Below are 21,121 nucleotides of genomic sequence, written 5' to 3'. Positions count from 1 at the left end.
TATGTCATATATTTATAATTATGTTTATATTGTAAAACAAAATATGGAGACAGTCCAATGTATTTCCTTCAATTATGTCATATATTTATAATTATGTATATATTGTAAAACAAAATATGGAGACAGTCCAATGTATTCCCTTTAATTATGTCATATATTTATCAGTATATTGTTAATCAAACTTTTGTAACAGTCCACTTTATTTCCTTATGTCTTATATTTATTAGTATATAGTTAAATCAAAATTTTGGAATGGTCCTATTTATTTCCTATCAATCATGTCATATATATTTTTTATATAACTTAGTAGAGCAGCCCACTTTTAAAGCGACTCAGAGATTTCGGAAGCTCGTTGGACTAGGTATTGTCTTCAATATTATGTGTACTCTTCATTGCTGGAGATTCAAGGGCATTGTGATACATTTACACTATTACACTACTATATTTTATCTTACTTTTGAACAGTCAACCTCCTTTTGCAAAAAACGTTTCTAACTTCTGATTGAAGAGTAGTATATACCTTCTTCTGGAAGAGTTTACTTCATTTAAATCTGATTGAAATCTAAAGTGTACCTCTTTTTAGGAAGAGTTTACTCGACTACATCTTACTTCTGATTGAAGAGTAAATTAAATGTTTACCTCCTTTTTAAAAAAAGTTTAGTTCATCTCACTTTTGATTGAAAGCTAATGTGTACCTCCTTAATGAAGAGTTTACTCGACTATATCTTACTTCTTATTGAAGAATAAATTAAATGTTTACCTCCTTTTTAAATCTCACTTTTGATTGAAATCTAATGTGTACCTCTTTCAATGAAGAGTTTACCTTTCTACATCTAACTTCTTATTGAAGAGTAAATTGAATGTAAACCTCCATTTTGGAAAGCTAATCAGTAGCTCTTTTACGAAGAGTTTACTGTACTTTGTCTTACTTCTTAATGAAGAGTAATTTAAATGTTCCAAAAATGTTCTGTTCAATACATATATATATCTGGATATTTCTGGGTATTTCTTATGTAATAAATGCCTTGAATGTTATCATTTGTGTAATTTTGTTATCAGACTAATACCTCTAAATAGATTTACAAACATTCTTTAGCTCTTTAATTGAAAAAGTCTGCATAATTGAAAACTTAGAGCAAGTTGTAAAACAAAGACATTTGAAAAAGATGCTGGGAAATATAAAAACATAGTATTTCTGAACTTTTTTAAGTCAAGAAATCATATCAGAATTACATATACACAATAGTTATGTAAAACAACATTTACGGACCTGAAGTAATGATTCAGGAAAAGAAAAAAAAGGAATTATAAGGAAAAAGAAAAAAACTATTTGATAAAAAGGAGACACAAATCTGGTGTGACAGACTGACTGTTAAAGTAAAAAATATTAATGGTGATCAATTTATCTAATTTGGATATATTTAAAAAAAAAAAAAAATAAGAAAGAGACATATACTTAAAATTTTAAGTTCTGAATGTGATAATCTGTTTACATTTTTCTTTCTTATTTGGAACAATTATTTGTTTATTTTTGTACAAACATACGTATATAGGCGTATCATGGACTGAGTAGTACTGCTATCATTTCTCATGTATGAATGAATCACTTATAAAGTAGGATTGTTTAATTATCTTCAAAGTCCCTAAAAAGCCCATGCTGACACCACTGTAAAATGAGCCACGTCACGACAAAACCAACATAGTGCATTTGCGACCAGCATGGATCCAGACCAGCCTGCGCATCCGCACAGTCTGAGAAGGATCCATGCTTTTTGCTTTGAATGAATCACTTATAAAGTAGGATTGTTTAATTATCTTCAAAGTCCCTATAAAATCCACGTTGACACCACTGTTAAATAAGTCTTCTTGTAATGGTATTTCACAATGGAAATATGTCTTGAGTGCTTTACCACTTTCATACATGTAATTCAATTTCACAGAGGAAAACATTCAACTGTTTCCACAACTTCCAAACATGTTACACTATTTGACATAGGAAATGAAAATGGTCTTCCATTTCTACTTTTTTCATAAATGAATTGCATTGTTTTGATGCATGAAATAATTATGCAACATGTAACATTTTAATTTTTATACAAATTTGACCATTGCATTATATATTCACTCACAAAAGTAAAGGCGAAGCTTACAAAAATGAAGGCAGAGCTTTCAAAAAAAAAGTGAAGGCAGAGCTAACAAAAGTGAAGGCGAAGCTAACAAAAAAGTTAAGACGTAGATTACAAAAATAAAGGCGGAGCTGTGTCCTAGTGGTTAAAATAGTTATTCATAAAGTTTCCTTTGCCCCTCAGACCAGAGATCATGGGTTTGAGCTCTTCTGGCAACACAACCTTAAATCCTCATAGGTTACCAGTACTGGTTTATGCTCAGGGAACCAGACTTAAGATTGGTTCAATTAGATATCACACTTTTTTCACAATTGGACTATATAAAAAATGCTTACAAAACTTAAAATCAGCAAATATTGCATTTGTCTTTACAAAAATGGAAGGAAACAAAAAAATGGCTTATTTTTCCGTTTCAAGCTAAGACAACTTATTATGTTACATAATTATACATGTATGATAAAGTTCGGTTTCAAGCTGAATTAACTTATTATGTTACATATACACATGTATTTTATAGATACACCTTAATACTACCTCCTCCCAGTTTTGATATATGGAATTATTATGTTATGTGTATATAGGTGGGCATACCTGGATGGGAATAGGCGAGCAAAGAGATTCTGGTGGTAAAAAACCCTCTATAAAAGTTCACCTGTCACTACAAAAAATAAACCTTTTCAAAACTTTACATATACCCGATGCATTTTGCCACTGTCTCTCCAACAAACAATATTCCTGGACATTTTAATTATATCGCACATCAGTTTTTATTATCTTAACTAGTACAATCTGCATAGATAAAAAGTAAAAATGTTGGTTTTCTTATCTATGTATTATTATTACAATATTATACCAATACTATTTTTGAAGGCTTTAGGTGATAGAGGATTTATTACATACATAATTGCAAGTTTAGTTTAAGATACAAATGTTGCATACCAAATCTGTGAAAAACTGTCTCAATGGTTTTTACTTTTAAGGGAAATTACATAACTTCAGCTATTTAAGAAGTCAAAGACAACCCTGTATTGGATACATAATATTACAATAGAAGTTCCAAGTATATAAAGTGAATTGATACAGAAAAAAAATCAACATGGTCTTGGATCACTTAAGTACTATAACTTTAATAACAATTTGACCCTTGATTATATAGATGAAAATCAACTTTATGCAGTTAATTAAAAAATAAAAATATATGTTGGATGTTTCTTTTTAAGCTAAGACATTTCGTCGATGTAAGTTTGACAGAGCTTGGAATGTCGTTGAAAATTGATTTTTTTTTATATATATAATTTTTTTCCCTTATTTTTTACTCCTCTTAGATTTTTTTTTTCTATTCTTAAGAATTTTGAATGCACAATTAGTAAATGCTCCTATCCCCCCATATATTAATCTCTGTGATTTGACCTACATTATTAGCTGTTTGCGCAAAATTATTACTGCTTTTTTTACACATTATCCATGGCTGCCTCTTGTTTTATCTTTTTATAAAAATGCATTTTTGAGTATTTTATTCTGATCTGTTTTGCAAGAAGATAAGATTTATATGCTCTTGTTATTTCTGTACTTATTAATGTTATTATTAATAATATGAGATATTGGTAATTTAAAAGTGGTTTTATGAATACATTGTCAAAGTTCAAGTTGATGTATGCCACAAAAAGAAAAAAAATAATCAAACAATGGATAGTTTCATGAACACATGTTAATGAATGCTTAGCTATTCTAGGAAAGAGTATGTTAGTACAAAGTTTAAATAAAGCCAAAGAGAGTTAATTGAGACATCTATGTTCTGATTAAGCTAAAGATAGATAATTATTTGAAAGCTTTGATATGAATTATGATGAACAAAAGATAAATAAGACAACTAAAATTTCAATTTCCTACACAGTGATCTCCCCTTATCAGTACACAGAGATCTCTGCCACCACAGTCCGATATATCAGAACTTCTGATATTTTATATTTTTTAGCTTTTCAATTTAATTTTCATTATTTTGTCTACTTTTGATAATTTTTTGATAAACTATAAACGAACGTAGGTACGTAAAGTTAAAGATAAAACAGAAAGAGAAAATTGATGCAATGGTCGATATTTACATTTGAATTTCGACGTTATGTCATGTTACTTTCATCATCATGTGACATCTGTTAAGACAGTGATTACAATCTGCAAAAGGAGGTAATCACTGTGAGGAGTTTGCTAAAATTTTATGAAACCAATCATACAGAGTTTTGATTAATATAAACCAGAGAGAGAGAGAGAGAGAGATTATAATTACAAAGTGTTTTGATATAAAACAAAGATAGATAATTAATCAAAGTTTTGATTAAAACAAAGAGAGATAATTAATACAAAGTTTTGATTAAACAGAAAAGAGAAAATGCAAATTTGAAAAAAAAAGTTTAAGTGAACCATTAAGAGAGAAAATAAGTACTCAGTTTTGATAGAATCAAAGAGGGGTCCATTTGAGCGAACCAATGAGATAAATAAGACAAAGGTATACTTGAATCATTGTGCCACCAAAGTGAGAGAAATATTCAGGCACCTTGCCATTGTTTTACCTGGGCCATATTGCTAGTGACTGTACTCAGACCAGTGTAATTTCAGATTTTATTTCTACAAACCTTTTCCCAATTTAAGATAAAATTCTGATTTTAGATTTTAATATCCATAGTAATGAGGGGGAAAATCCATAATATTAATTATTCTATACTTTTAATGAACTTTTTTGTTAATTTCTTAAACTAAAACAAACTAACAGGCTAAAGAAAAAATAACATGCTACATTTTTGGTAATTTTATGACAGAAACAGGGGTAGTAACTCTTTTCACATTTGCCTCTGCTATAATTGGTATTAATTCTCAGAAACAAGGCACACTGCTTAGTAAGATAATGTATTTGGAGTTTAAGGGACACTCTTTATAGGTCCTGTGGAATAGTTTTAGTGTTCCTTGACCTTGTCATGAGGACATAATGAATAAAGTACAAATTATTCCAATATGGCATGGTGCACCGGCTGCTGTCCAAAGTAACATTTTTGTTGAGACAAAAAGTGGTGTGTTTTATTTTTGGCTGAATATTTGGCTGATTAACATTGTGATTTGGTTAAACACCATTTTTGTTTTGGCTGAAAATTTGGCTATTTTACATTTTGATTTGGCTGAACACCAGTTTTTTTTCCTTCTTTGGCTGAATGTCTTTTTTCAAAGCTTTCTTATTTTTTCATTGCTTTTATAGTAATGACTAAAAAAATAATTTTTGTAATTTTTGTAAATTTTTATTATTATAGTATGTAATGACAGTATTGTGGTTTTGATAGGCATGAATCTCCCATTTCTTTAGAAAGGCAGATTAGCAATTAGCAGGGAGTGATGGCCTTATGGTTAAGGTATCTGCCTCTCAACCCTGGGATTATGGGTTTGAGCCCTAATCGGGTCACTACCATGACACCAGTACTGATTGGTTCCAGGAAGCTGACTTGAAAGTGATAAATACAAGTTGCAAGAACTTGTTTCTCAATAGAGCTTAAACAAATATGTTTAAGCCAGCAATAGACACACAGAAATTAAAGGATCATTATAAATTGGGAGACACATTTCTGTGTAATTATAAGAAACATATGGTTATAGACTAATGATATATACGAAAATTGAAAAAAAAATAATGAAATAAACCTAATATCATAATAAGAAAATGTCAACAGAATAGATTGATGAGGGATACTGATTTATGTTAATACTGATTTTAACTGTAGACTTTTCATGACTGTGGATGCAGATTTTGCTTTCAAAGTTATCATAAATGGTAAAGCTTAAAGTCAGTATTATTATGATGTATCCTAAAAAGTTACAGATACATGTAAATAGACTTACTCCGAAATTAAGAACATTTCTGGGTTTTTTTCCAGGTAATCCGTATGTGCAAACAAACCTTTACAGTTACAGCTTCAAAAAAGAGCAAAACAGATTGACTAATCTATTGTGACTGATAGCCCATCATGAAGCTCTAATGGTAACAGTTTGTTTGTACCAAGGCATTAGCTCGGAAAAATCCACATTTGCCGAGGTCCGAATAACATTTATTGAAATTAAATAATAGAAATCAAGTATCGCTAATTCTTAACATTTTATCACACTGACTTTGTGTTGTGAGACCTGAGCCAGGATTGAATATTTGAAATTTGGAAATGGTCCATTTAAAGTGGGATATGATTGCAAACTGTAAAAAAAATACAAAAAAACATTGAGCCTTGAGGTACTGACAGTTAAGGGTCTGGTCAGACCTGTCTTGATGAACAGATTGGCCTGGCTCTTTAATTCCAGTGGCTTAGGGTAATCACCCTGGTTCAGCACTTGTTAAAGGTCAATTGACCTTAGTTTGAACATAAAATGGCAGAGAAAGAGTTCAAAGATTACAAAAATGCATTAACACTTGATTTTTTTTTTCTGGATATTTTATTCATTATGATTTATTCATTATAATGTAATAATGTTTTTATAATATCCTGCTTAAACTTAACTCTTACCTTGCTAGAGGCAACAGATTGTAGCACAGACCCAAGATTTGAAATTTCCCCCTAAAAATGATCAATGGTTTAATCTATATTGAAAAACGGACAAGTCCATTTAAGAAAAGTGTTCAGGAAGATTTAAACCAATTTAATTAAATTTACTTTTATCGGTTTATGGGAAAGAATAAATTTGCATACACAGTCTTTCCTAAATAATAAGAATTGATGGGTTTTAAGAATTTTTATGATTATTAAAAATGGCTTAATTATTCCCTTGAAATTCCAGTAATGTTTAGGCATGATGAAAAAAGTTTTTTATTATAATTTTTGTGATTTCCTGAGTTGTAGAATGTAAAATCAGCTTGATTTGTTAAATGCAGTCAAAATTTGAATTATAAAATTCATATCCGATAGAATTTGATCTCAAAATCTAATTTTCCGTACAGTGAAAATTTAATCTCAAATGGCATTTCATTTAAAATTCATATCAAGTAGAATGTGATCTCAAAATCTCATTTCCATTGCTGTAAAAATTTTATCCCAAAATTTCATTTTCCATGCTGTTAAAATTTGATCTCAACATCTCATTTTTCATGCAGTCAAAATTTGATCTCAAAATCTCATTTTCCATGCAGTCAAAATTTGATCTCCATTGCTGTAAAAATTTGATCCCAAAATCTCATTTTCCATGCTGTTAAAATTTGATCTCAACATCTCATTTTTCGTGCAATCAAAATTTGATCTCAAAATCTCATTTTCCATGCAGTTTATATTTGATCTCAAAATCTCATTTTCCATGCTGTAAAAATTTGATCTCAAAATCTCATTTTGTTTTTATAAACAAATGCTATTTTCATACAACATAAGTATGATATAATTGATAAAATTTTATCGTAATAGATTAAGATAATGTTAATAATCTCAAAATCTCAAACTGTTACTGAAAAAAAACCAAACAGCACAGATACTACCTACTAAGGATGCTTATAAATTTCTGTTCAAAAAATTGATCACTGTTCTTAACCTATTGAATTATTGAATTGAATTTTGCCCAGCTTTGAATTATGGGACAATCCATTCAAAATATAAGGTAATATTTCACTTTATCAAAGCAGTAAAGATTGTGTCAATCAGTATCAATCAAAGTATTGACCCTGGTCGGGACAGCATGATTTGCAGGCTGACCTAGCTCTATACTGCCAGGTTACAAAGATTAATTTCAGCTCAATCAGGTTAAATAAGCTAAAGTAAAAAACAATTCAAGTCCAAAAACCTCCTATTAAGATTAGAATTTTAACCTCTAATTATTAAGGTTACAATTTTAATCCTCTAACTATTAAGGTTAAAAGAAGGTTAAATCTGCTACCTGAACTTTGACCTGTTTTAATTCTAAGAAAAAAAAGGAAAGAAAAAATCCCAAACAAATTTTGACTGTATATTTTGTATTGGTGTAGTTCAGCAATGTTTAAAGCATGACAATTTTTACATTAAAGTGTTTTTTTATTATTATATTTTTTATTTCCTTCTCCAAAGGTCAAGGTCAGTGAGAAAGTGGAAAGTTTTGTATTTATAAAGTTTTAAGTTTGTCGATGCACTTATTTATTTATATATATTTATTGTTTTTCGTTACACTGTTTTATTGTTCACTCAGTATATTGCAATGTTTTTGATGTTAAAAAATTCTATTTTGTATTATTATAATAGTGATGTTGTTTTCCTTTATTTCTTGTTTCGTTTAGCAGTACGTGTAAGGGAACTGTTTTAGTCTACGCACTTAGCTCATTACGCAAGAACATTCAGTCACCTGAGTGCAGTAACAAAATAACTTCTTCTAAATTTAACAGGAGTTACACTCAGTTAATGCACTAAGGTGATGATTTTTTGTAATCAAGGGTTTGTGGTTCCATCCTTGGGTAAGGCAAAAATTCTTCCTAACAGTTGTTTATAATAAATATCTGAGCCGTGTCACGACAAAACCAACATAATGGGTTTTGCAGGCTTGTCTGGATCCATTTTTAATGATGTTACATAGTTGTTACCTTCAAACACCTATTACCAGGCCTAGATAATGACCTACTTTATGTGAGGGCGGGATTAGGCTGGGAGGGGGGGATCTAAAAGTTATCAAAACTGTGGCTGTTTATTTTCCCTTTGTGAACATATAAAATCTCTGCATGGCTCTTGTTTTGCAAGGATTATAGTTTGATATGATTATGTCTTACTTCTCTTTTGTTTGATTGATTGAAAACTCAAAGACCAGTGTGTCACCTTGTCTTTTTTCGCTCATTGTGTCAAGCACTGGTTGCATACTTGAAAAAAAAACTATTTTTAGCTCATCTGGCCATCTGTGTCATTGTTATTGCATGTATCAACACTAAATTTGAAAAAAAACATGAAGTTGTATTTAGACAAGGGACATTAAACTGACAGCTATATAGAAAAATTTTTGGGTTAAGCCGTGTTCTACCATAGGTTTTTTATTCCGCCAAATGTGTTTATTAATAGTCATTGCCTATAACAGTCAAGCATGTGGTGTGCTTGTTTGCCCCACCCTGTAAGATCAAAGGTCACAGGTCAGCAAGGTCAAAAGCTAGAAAAACTGCTCGGATTATAGTTCTGCTAAACATTAGAGTGTTGAGAATTTACGGAATATCGTGGTTCTACTCGGGTGTTGCCTTGTGTCTAAAATAATGCACAGAGGGGCACCTGAGGTCTTCCTACACAAGTAAGTTAGGAAAATCGCCACTTTATTCTCTATTGTGATGTGGTACAATGTAAAATCCATCAACAAAAAATTAAGATTCTATAAAACTGCGTTATCTTGTGAAGACAGATCTTATTCTATGCATGTATAACTCATTGTTTATTGATATACTATATTATGGTTGTCATTGTTTTTTACTTGCAAATGGTTATTTATTTGGCATGTTTATATTAAGCGCTGATCTTTCTTTTATCAAATATGATGTTTGTTGTTTTATGTATGTTGTTGTTTTTTAAAGAAATAATAAGTTACATAGTTGTGTAAGGTGTGTTTAAAAGATAGACTTGAGAAATTATGAATGACTTTTTAATCTTTAATTTAATTGAAAAAAAACAAACTTAGTGCTTGTGCTAAATTGTACTTTGTCTTTGAAAATAAAATAAGATTTCTCTCACCACTGTTGGTTCGGATCCTGTCAATGACTTTGGATTGAGTCATGGCACAAATTTTATTATGAGCAATCAGTTAAAAGTTTTATAGTATAAGGTTCAAATTAGAAACATTACTGTGATTTTAATGCAGTTAGATGTATTCACACACACCCCACACCCTATAGTCTAGCGTCAGTTTTTTTTTTTTTTTTTTTTTTTCAGTTACAGATTTTTTCTTTTTTTTGTGCATGATTGCTTTAATGAAAATATGTTCATGGCAAAAAATCTTGATTATTCATTCAATCACAGTTTGCACTTTATTGATGAAACTATAAAATAGGAGAAATTATTTGTCTTTTTTGAGTGAATATTAAATAAACATAATATTCATCTCATTGGAAATGTATGATATAAAGTTTATTTCACATCATTGAAGCTCTAATGAAGAATTTAAGTTGTTGTGGGTTTTTTTTTCACTCAAAAGATACAAATAAAGTTTCTCTGAATTTCTTGGGACAAAGTATGAACAGGATTAGCAACTACTGTCATATGTTAGTGTAAAATTGAGTGATCATTTAGCGTTACAATAAGTCTAGCGTTAAAAAAAAACTTTATTTCACTAAAAGTAAGTGAAAAATTAGAGTCTTTATTCTGAAAATGTATACTAAATAATCGAGTCCTGTTTATGCATATATAGCAAATTATTGTGTATTCATGAACAAAATAAATTAACATTGGTTTAACTTTGAAAAATAAGTACCTTCTTTTAGATTTTCTATCAAATGATTTTAATAAATAAATTTATGAATTTTTGTATTGTATGTTAGAAGAATGTAAATACGAAAGGACTTAAAAAATCTTTGGCCATGTGGCTTATACTTAACTAAATTCAAATCAGTGTTTACAAACAATAAAATATTGCCTTTCTAAAAGATGAGGAAACAAAATGGCTTATAAGCCCCTGAATTGACACGAAGATAGCGCTGTGATAGTCCCCCGTTGCTTGTCCGGTTCATAACTAAGTCCTAGCATTATATATCTTATCAAACAATGTGAAATGAATACCAGTTCATTATCAGTTAATTCAATTGATACATTAACTTTTATCAATTAAATATTTCACAAATGATTTATATTTCAATCAAATTACATTACAATAAATATATAATATTAAACTTTTTTTTACAAGACATAATGTTTTTGAATTGTGACAAGTGGCAATGGAAGATAATTAAATGTTGATATAAACTGATTTAAGTTGTGTTTTAACTACATAATAATATTAAAATATTTTGAATTCTAGGTAACACTTCATCATAAATTTTGATTTCTTGAATTCAGGAAAGTTTCATCAAACATTTTGAATTCGGGGATTTTTTTCATTAAACATTTGAATTCTTGGCGATTTAATTTAACATTTGAATTCTATGATATTCCAGCACTGAAGCATTCTCCGTCTAAACGAAAACCAGGTGAGAGAGGTCCAAGGTCAGCCAGTATGAATGAGGATAGAGAACATATTCCAGGTAAAAATTATCACTTTACATTTATTCAGGGAAATATAACATATTTGAGGTAAAATATTACACTTACATACATTTATACAGGGAAATGTAACATATTCCAGGTAAAATATCACACTTACCTACATTTATACAGGTTAATATAACAAATTCCAGGTAAAATATCACACTTACATACATTTATACAGGTAAATATAACCTATTCCAGGTAAAATATTACACTTGCATACATTTATACAGGGAAATATGAAATATTCCAGGTAAGATATTACAGATGCATACATTTATACTAATAAATATTTTACCAATTGCTCTACATTTTACATTACAGGAACAATGGGTGCTAGACCAGACTTGCTAATGGGAAGTGCAACTCCGCCCCCACCATTCTCGGAGGCTGCTAAGCCCCGGTCAACCACTGCCCCTTTACCAGTCATACGATCTTCTGAGGAGATACAAAGGTTTTACATGTTTTTCTCAACCCTTGTTTGTATTTTTATGCTCACAAAAATCTTTGCTGTAGCAGAATTAAATTCGAAGGCGTCCTTGGCCCCACTTGCCCCTTACAGCTGTGCATTAAATCCTTTAGATTCTTATCAGGAAGCTGTCCAGCTATTTTACGGAATGTTGATGGTTCTACTAAGCTTCCCGCTCTTGCCTGAAATAATGCATGGAGGGACACCTGAGGTCTTCCTCCACCAGTAACGCTGGAAAGATGCCATATGACTTTAACTGTGTTGGTTCTATCTTTGGATGTCAAGAATTGAGTAGGCATTAGGCCTAGGTCAGTTAGGCCCAAAATGAATTTTCCTGCTTTTTCTCCTTAAGGCTTGTCAGTTTTAGCCTGGAGACTTTAAAAGTGTTTCCATTTATTTTTTTTTGGCATCTGAATTTTCCTCCTAGTAAGGCTGGAATAAGTTGCCATATGATTTCATTGAAAAGTATTTGTGCTAAGTAACCACCACCATGACCTCCTTCCTTGTCCAAGCAAATTTTACATTTACTATTCCTATTTTATAATCTATTTTACAGTAACTCATTTTATTTCAACATTCCTATTTTTAAGCTATTTTATCATTTACCCATTTTATTTTTCCATAACAATTCCTATTTCTAACCTATTTCACATTAACTCATTTTATTTCACATTCCTATTTCTATGCTTTATCACATTTACCTATTGACTATTTCTATTTCGACCTATTTCAGATCTGATCGTTCCTATTTCCAAACAATTTCCCAGCAAGAAGAGACAAATCTATCAAGAGGTTCAAGCAGTACAAAAGTTCGCCATTCACCACTTAGTGTGTCAGAATCTACTCCAACTTACACAGAATTTACAGAGGGCACCCCTAGTTACACGCCTTCCAGTCCGTCGTGTAGCAGTGAGGTGCTGGGTAAGTTTCATCTTATCTTGTTTCTTTTTTTTCTAGAAATGCAAATAAGTTACTTATTACATATTACTAAGGTCACGTTTTAGCTGTGAGATGGCTCCAGGTGAGCTTATAGGATCAATGAACGTTTGTTACACCAGTACAAGTTTGAACCAAGAAGTGCACTCCAGGTTGTTTTATGAAGCTACAAACTTTCTTTTAATTTAAAATTGATAATGTGTAAACTAAAGACTGAACAAACCATTTAATCTTTATGATAAGTTACTATATTACAGTACTTACATGGTTATGAAAATTACATACATAAAGATAAACTCACAACACAGAACAGTTACCCTTTAAAGATAAGTTTGTATAGATCGTAATGTTCAAAGAAGCAGAGCATAGGAAATCATCGAAAACAACATTCTTTCATATCGTAATACACAGCAAAAATAATGAGCATCAGTTGTTAATTCAGAAAGGCATGTTTGTTGTTACAATATTCTCTTTTTTCAGATACGACGATTCCAAATCTACCCCATGACAACATGTCAGCTGATAATTCTCCGTCGAAGGCGATGGCTGCAAGCAGTAGTACAGAGACGTCGTATTATAGTACAGTGTCGCATTTAGATACGAGAGAAACTGTACAGGAGTCGACGGTCGCGACTGTTTCGAAATCTGAGGAACGTTTCAGCAATAGTCAAACTGTTAGTAACACTAGCAATCTACATAATAATGGCAATATAAGTCGGAGTGACGTAACCCAATCTAGAGGTACGGTGATCGAAATTGCACCGAACTCGCCCGATTCCCAAAGCAATATTCCAAGTGAGCCTAGAGTTAGTGTAATTTCAAATAAAAGCGCGGACACTTCATTTTCATCACAAGCAATGTCAACCGGTTATTCAGAATCTATAATTAGTTCCACGACCACCGAGCGTTCCAGTGAATATGGTCAAAGTGATAGTACAAACTTCTCCTCAAACGTTTCCGGTGTTGATAAAGAAATTGTGCAGAAAAAATATAGTGTAACTACAGATTCCAATGTATTGAAGGTTGAAACATTAAATTCCGATGTTGGAGTGAAGGAGGGCAGTGGTTTTGAAGTGGAGGAATCGGTTAGTATTTTTTTTTGAACCGTAAACGATAAATTATTTGAAAAGATTAGAATAGTACAGAGGGTAGGTCTTGAAGTAAACTCTTAACAGATTTTGTTTCGTTTATTAATAACATGATAACATTTCAGTTTAATGATTTTTTTATTTCCTTAAATGCAAATAATGGTTTTGAGTCAAGTGTTTTTGTTGCAAGGTGACCTTATAAAAGGACAAAGTTATATTTCATGGTCTGAAAATAATCAATTAGTCGCATAATCAATGATTAATTTAAACTTTTTTTTTTAAACCCAAGTAAAAACCTTTTTTTTAAAGTCAAGTAAAAACCTTTTAGTTGATTAAAAAACTAAATTAATTTAATCCTTTATGCTTCTTACCTAAATAAAATAAAACATTTCCACAGTTTTAGCATGATAAAAGAATTTCAATTTATTAGTAATATTGTGAGCAGAACACATGTATTCAATCATTTACTTTTGTGTAAATGATTAAAGTAATAATGTAACTTTAATTCTAAACACAACATTTCTCAAATAATTATATCACATTTATTTATTGACCGAAATATTTTAGCATACTGCTATGAACCATCCATCTTTGCTTTTTGGCAGGGTTTCAGCTGAATAGGGTTAGGGTCATGAAGACTAAAAATAAATTTTCCCGCTTTTTTCTTTATAGTAAGGCAATGAGTTTTAAGTTTGTATAACTCACATAGATCTGAGATTATCCATATCAGTTAGAGATATTTTTGTTCTATTTAATATTCAAATATTTAGACTGTATTATTTAAAAAAGCATGTTTTATGTAATTACATATTTATACGTATAATAAATGTATAGCACTTGATTATTTCAATAGCTTAAAGTATCAATGTAAAATGTAAAACTTATCACTTTTTTCTGTCCTTTTCTTTTCTTTGTTTGGCCACATAAGGAATTCATTATATGCTCTTTTTTTTATACCACAGAGTCAAACAATTGTAAGTTGAATACTTAACTCAGGTAACATTAAGGTTATTAGATCTTGTTAATAGTTGAATTGGGCTGGGTACTTCACAATAATTCATTACATTTAAAACAATTTTGTCAGGTTTATATGGCCAAGTATAAATTGTTGTCTGTCCATATAACCAGACCAGCTAGACAAGGGTTATATGGCAAACAGTCTTCTTTATACAGCCATATAACCTGTTGGAAAAAAGTTTTTGTAACAAATTTATAATACTGCACAATTCCTTTCTTTGATTACATTGTGTTACAAGTTATAATTATTTTTTGGGGCCCAAATAAATAAGGGTGACCTCATTTATTCTCCCTGTCCAAATGATCAGTTATGGTTTGGGAAACTTCCCATATTGACCTTATAAAAATCTTTTTTGCATATACATAAACAACATGAATGTGTAAATTAGCAATATTTCATGATTTTTTGGCCATACCCTATTTTGATGGCCTCACCCCATTTTTATTGGAGAAATACATGTAAATATAAGGATGAAAAAAAAAAGTAGAAATTAGTTTGTGAATTTGCAGCAGTGGTGTTTATAGATTATATAAACCCCATAATTGACCAATGAAAATGAATATTACATTTACATTTATTTGTACAGTATTATAAATTTGTTGATAAAATATAAACACTTAAACTACTGTATAGACAAACAGTCATCTGGATAAAGGGCTAAATAACTACACAGAATAACTACAAATATTTATACTAATGTCAAAATATTAAAACTAACTTAACTGGAATTTGTTTGCACATTATCTTGATGAAAGGGGATTTCCTTATTGATTTTCTCTTCTTTTAATATGTATATGGATATTTTATAACAACAACACATAGGAAACATCACGCTACTTTATAGCTTTCTTTCTGTTTATTACTGTTACTAACACATTATTTGGTCAGATAATTTTTAATCAGGGCTTCCACTAGGAATTTTTTTTAGGAAGTCAGGACTTCCTTTCAAGGAATTTTGGAAGTCATGAGGTAAATTTCTGGAAGTCAGTTGTTCTTACGCGTATAATTTTCATGTTTCAATGTTTGATTTATAGTATGGGATGATACAAGTAAAAGCAATTATTTTAATCACAAGATTCTGAAAATGTCATTCCTTTAAATGTTTTATTATACATATTTAAAAAGTTCAAAGTATCTTTACATGATTGTTGATATTTTCAATAGAAGTAAGAACATTACCCTGAAAAGGACTGTATTGTTGTTATTTAAGGACAGTGGTAACCGTGTAGAACCCTTCAGTGATAACATTCAAATAATTGCTCATTGGTATAACAGAAAAAATAATATTTCCAGAAAACTTTTAATTCTTTAATCAATCATGGTACAAGTAGATTCTGAAATGTGTATGATGGGTTCTTCTTTTTCTACCTCTGGATCAGTACCATACAGCTGTTGTCTCATGTGATCAGCCTGCACAGCATTTTTGTGGTCCTTGGATTCAAAGGGTGGATCTCTGTAGATTTCCTGAAATATAAAAAAAACATGACATCCTTTAGCATTGTTATATTTCTTATTTGTAAAATAAAAATTGTTGTTTAAATATCTCTTGTGTTTAAAATTATTTACTACAGTACCGAACACAATTTCAGTGTATCAAATGAATCATAACACATTAACAACCGAAAATGGTTAAATTTAATCAGGCTCATAAATTGAAAGTTTTATGAAAGTAATTTCGAACACCGTACTTGACCAAATTAATTTTTTAATTACGTTCTTGAGATACGCCAAATTGCAGAAGTGAGCATTGAGACATTGGCTATATCTTTTGAGAGTGGGTAGGGAAAAAGATTTTTAAATGTAACTTTGCTTCTCATAATAATTTCGTATTCGTAATTAGCGAGTGAAAAAAAATCAAATCAAATCAACATCGATAGAATGTGTGAAAATAAAACGTCTTTAACTTCAAAAAGGAAAAAAAATCAAAAGACAAAAACACGCTTCGCCGACTCGGCAAACTTTCGGATACATTCAAAACTTACCGATGCACACAATAAAGAATAAATGATTTTATCTAATTAAAGTAATTAAAAACAGATACCTACCACAGTTTACGTCAATTAACTATCCATTATCCGTACAAAACAAACAATTAATCCAATCACTTTGTTTTCACGATTATCAAGCTCATAAATCAACACACGCTAATTCGCCACGCGCCAGGTGCATTCGCATAATTTCCCCCATCGCTGTCATGTCAACCATTCAATTCAGGGGGCGGAGTTAGATAAATAATCCAATCGTACGCCAGGAAAGTGAGAAAATGTCGGAAAATGGTCGTGGCGTACGTCACGGCTTACGATTTTCGCCGTATTCCTAAATTTTTGGAAGTCAGCGGTACGTCATTGATCTTAATTTTCGGCGTACAGATACGATTTTCGGGCGTAATTTACGGCCGTACGCCCGTTAACGGAAGCCCTGTTTAATGATATTATATTTATTCATTAAGATACTAATTACACATTGTCTATTTTTATAATTTATTATGATGAAAAAACATTTCATTGAATTTATGTAAATATGGAAATTAAATTAAAATTAAAGCATTGTTTAAAACATTGTAGAATCTGAAAGTAGAAAAAAGAATGTATTGTTAAAATTGTTTCATTGATATCATTCTGTATCTCCCTTTCTTTTCTTACTTTAGGCATAGCTTTTAGCATTTTTGTTACACTTCTTTCTACAGATTTTATTTCTATTAACCTTTTCAGGCAACATAGGTGTTCAAAACTATGGCATTGATTATGAAAAATATTCGTTTTTTTAGACATTTTAGACATCCTTTAATAAGAAAATTTAATATTCCACCTCTTTCAAACATCCTTAAATAAGAAATATTCCACCCCTTTCTAGCATTAATTGATGGAAAATATTCCACCACTTTCAGACATCTTTTAAACACAATATATCCACCGCTTTCTGACATTCAAATAATAAAAATATTCCACCTCTTCTGGACATGGTTTAATAAGAAATATTTCAACCCTTTCAGACATCCTTTAATAAGAAATATTCCACCCCTTTCTGGCATTATTTGATGGAAAATATTCCACCACTTTCAGACAATATTCCACCTCTTCTGGTCAGGTTTAATAAGAAATATTTCAACCCTTTCAGACATCCAAATGATAAATTTTCCATCCTGTTCTGGCATTGATTGATGAAAAATATTTCACCTCTTACAGGCATCCTTTAATAAGAAATATTACACCCTGTTCAGACATCTTTTAATAACTAATATCCACCACTGTTTGACATCCATATGATAGGAAATATTCCACCCCTTTTTGACATTCATTGATGAAAAATATTCCACCTCTTTCAGACATTTGTTCACCAATGAATTTAGCAGATATAACCTTCCCTCTCTAATTTAAGTGCTTAACCTGAATGTAGATTAGTTTTGGCTTATGCATTTATTGGATGGTGCTTATCCATGAAAACTTGTGTTCAGTTAATTTAAGCATCAATTAAAAGGTAAATGGTCGGAATGAGTTAAGTCATTAGAAAACTAAAGGTGTCAGCGTCAATTCACTTTGTTCTTAAATTATTTAATAAAAAGTTAAAACGCATGGTCTTTTCAACAGTGTGACCAATACAGGCTGGTCAAGTAAAATATGTATATTATTACTCTTATATATTGGTAGGAGGTAAACCCTAACCAAGCAAAAAAAATAATTTAAGGATATAACTTAATAAATAATAATTTAAGGATATTATAACTTAATAAATAAACTTAAGTAAAAGCATGTTAAAAATGAATGGTCAATTGGTACATCACCTAAAAATGTTGACTAAATTACATTGCATGGTTAAAAAAAAGCATAATATAGATTACAATCATGCTTTTAAATATACATTTTTACATTTTCCATAAACGTAGATTTATATGAAATGCTATTCTGACATATTTCGTGATTTTTTTATTGCTTTGCATATTAGCACTATTTTGTTTGAGTGCATTTTTTGACTTAATGAAATAATACATTAATTTATCTTTGCTTAAAAGGGTATAAAGCTATATTGGACTGCTTTTAAAGCTGTATTGGACTGTGTTTAGTTCGCAGAATATTTGTTTGTTTATTTTGATAAATTTGATAATAGAGTACATACAACTTCAATAAAAAAAAAATATAACAAATTTACAAAACAGCAACCGTCCTTAATCAGGAATAAAGAAAGAAATAACTTTGTAAATTAAGAGCAGCTGTGTATATTTTGTTTATATAAACCTCATGATTATCCAATCAAAAGCGATGCTACAAAATTGCAGTATTATAAAGCTTTATATCCTTCAACAGATGTTTCACTATTTTGCTATCTAGTTGTTTAACTACTTTTGGGATGTTTGTGTGACTGAGTTACTGACTGTGTTTTATATTTTTGTTTGCATTTTTGCAGAAGTAGAAAAAAGGGGGACCTTGGTTTGTTGAGTTTTAACACTTTCTTTGTTTCCTAATGTTTAGCTTAGCTTGTAGATATTGCCTTCTAAATCAGCAGTGAATACATCTATTGCCTTCGTCCTATACATATACTTATATATTTAAATGGCTAAAAAAGATTTGATAACTCATTCTTTGGCTTTTTGCCTATTATATATGGCTACCAGAAATTTGGTTGCACACTCTCTGGCTTTTGGCCTATTTATATGGCTGTCAGAAATTTGGTTGCACACTTTTGGCCTATTTATATATGGCTATCAGAAATTTGGTTGCACACTCTGGCTTTTGGTCTATTTATAATATGGCAACCAGAAACTTGGTTGCACACTCTTTGGCTTTTGGCCTATTTATATATGGCTGTCAGAAATTTGGTTGCACACTTTTGGCCTATTTATATATGGCTATCAGAAATTTGGTTGCACACTCTGGCTTTTGGCCTATTTATATATGGCTACCAGATATTTGGTTGCTTATTACCTGGCTTTTGGCCTATTTATATATGGCTACCAGATATTTGGTTGCTTATTACCTGGCTTTTGGCCTATCTATATTATGGCATCCAGACATATGGTTGCTTATTCTGTGGCTTTTGGCCAATGTATCTATGTCTACCAGAAGTTTGGCTGTACATTATTTGGCTTTTGGCCTATTTGTATATGGCTATATGAAAATGAAGTTGTGCATTAACTGTTGGTAATGGGATTTTTTGACAGCTGTGTAACTTGGGGGATTTTGGTTTTACATTTGACCCTATATTCTGACAGCTTTGGAACTTAAGGAATTTCAGATGCAATATCCAACAGTTCTGTAAGTTTTGGGGTTTTGATCCAAAATTTAAGCATTCTGTTCAACATTTTAATCCTTATCTGAGAGATTTTTAACTTGGGGGGATTATGGTTGTACTTGCTAGCTTTCTGCCTAACAATTATGTAACCTGGGGGAATTTTGTTTTATATTCTAAGCCTCATCTTACAGCTTTGTAACTTGGGGGATATGGGTTGTTTAAGTCTTTTCCATCATATGGGGGATTCGGGTTGTTATTTATTAGTCATATTTCCATCAATTGTAACTTGAGGGATTTTGGTTTTTACATTTAAACATTTTATGTGACAGTTATGTAACTTGGGGGATTTTGTTTTTTTTTGCATTTAAATCTCTTTTCTGACAGCTGTGTAGCTTGAGGGATTTTGGTTTTTACATTAAACCTCTTTTCTAACAGTTATGTAACTTGAGGGATTTTGGTTTTTACATTTAAACATTTTTTCTTACAATTATGTAACTTGAGGGATTTAGATTTCACATTTAAAGCTCTTATCTTACAATTATGTAACTTGAGGGATTTTGGTTTTTACATTTAATCCTCTTTTCTTACAATTATGTAACTTTGGGGATTTTGGTTTTTACATTTAAACCTCTTTTCTGACAGCTATGTAACTTGAGGGATTTTAGTTTAACATTTAAAGTTCTTATCTTACAATTATGTAACTTGAGGGATTTTGGTTTTTACATTTAATCCTCTTTTCTTACAATTATGTAACTTTGGGGATTTGGTTTTTACATTTAAGCCTCTTTTCTGACAGTTATGTAACTTGAGGGATTTTGGTTGTACATTTAAGTCTTTTGCCCAACATTAATATTTTAACAACTTCAAAATTTGACTTTTTGCCAATTTTGTTGAAGGTTTTAAATGTAGCTTTTTTACAAGGAATTGGGGCATTAGATTATTATTAACATTTAACATATACTCAAAATATGTACATAATGATGTATTTTCTGAATTGCTGATTTACAAGGCTGGAATGACTTTCTCTGTGCAGGTATAATAAACCATGTAGCTTATTAAAATTACTTATTCTCTTC

At 30.6% G+C, this 21,121-nt stretch overlaps 1 protein-coding gene across 8 annotated transcripts in view; it reads left to right on the top strand.

Moving 5' to 3' along the window:
* LOC132756232 (phosphatidylinositol 4-phosphate 5-kinase type-1 alpha-like) overlaps positions 1 to 21,121 on the top strand; it is a 48,604-nt gene that overhangs the window by 20,464 nt on the left and 7,019 nt on the right. For 2 of the 8 annotated variants that reach the window (XM_060747241.1, XM_060747239.1), the window contains exons 14-19: positions 308 to 361; positions 2,708 to 2,752; positions 11,218 to 11,304; positions 11,633 to 11,762; positions 12,511 to 12,698; positions 13,194 to 13,798. In XM_060747241.1, coding sequence (XP_060603224.1) covers positions 308 to 361; positions 2,708 to 2,752; positions 11,218 to 11,304; positions 11,633 to 11,762; positions 12,511 to 12,698; positions 13,194 to 13,798 — 1,109 coding nt within the window. Of the gene's footprint in view, positions 1 to 307; positions 362 to 2,707; positions 2,753 to 3,346; positions 3,365 to 11,217; positions 11,305 to 11,632; positions 11,763 to 12,510; positions 12,699 to 13,193; positions 13,799 to 19,220; positions 19,244 to 21,121 lie in introns of all 8 variants that reach the window. The other 6 variants (XM_060747240.1, XM_060747242.1, XM_060747244.1 and 3 more) reach the window with 6 other exon arrangements.

Source organism: Ruditapes philippinarum, unplaced genomic scaffold (assembly GCF_026571515.1).
Source record: "Ruditapes philippinarum isolate M1 unplaced genomic scaffold, ASM2657151v2 ctg3134_1_1_1_1, whole genome shotgun sequence".
Lineage (NCBI taxonomy): Eukaryota > Metazoa > Mollusca > Bivalvia > Venerida > Veneridae > Ruditapes > Ruditapes philippinarum.
Note: the sequence above shows the minus strand (reverse complement) of the source record. Positions and strands in the feature narration are given on the sequence as shown.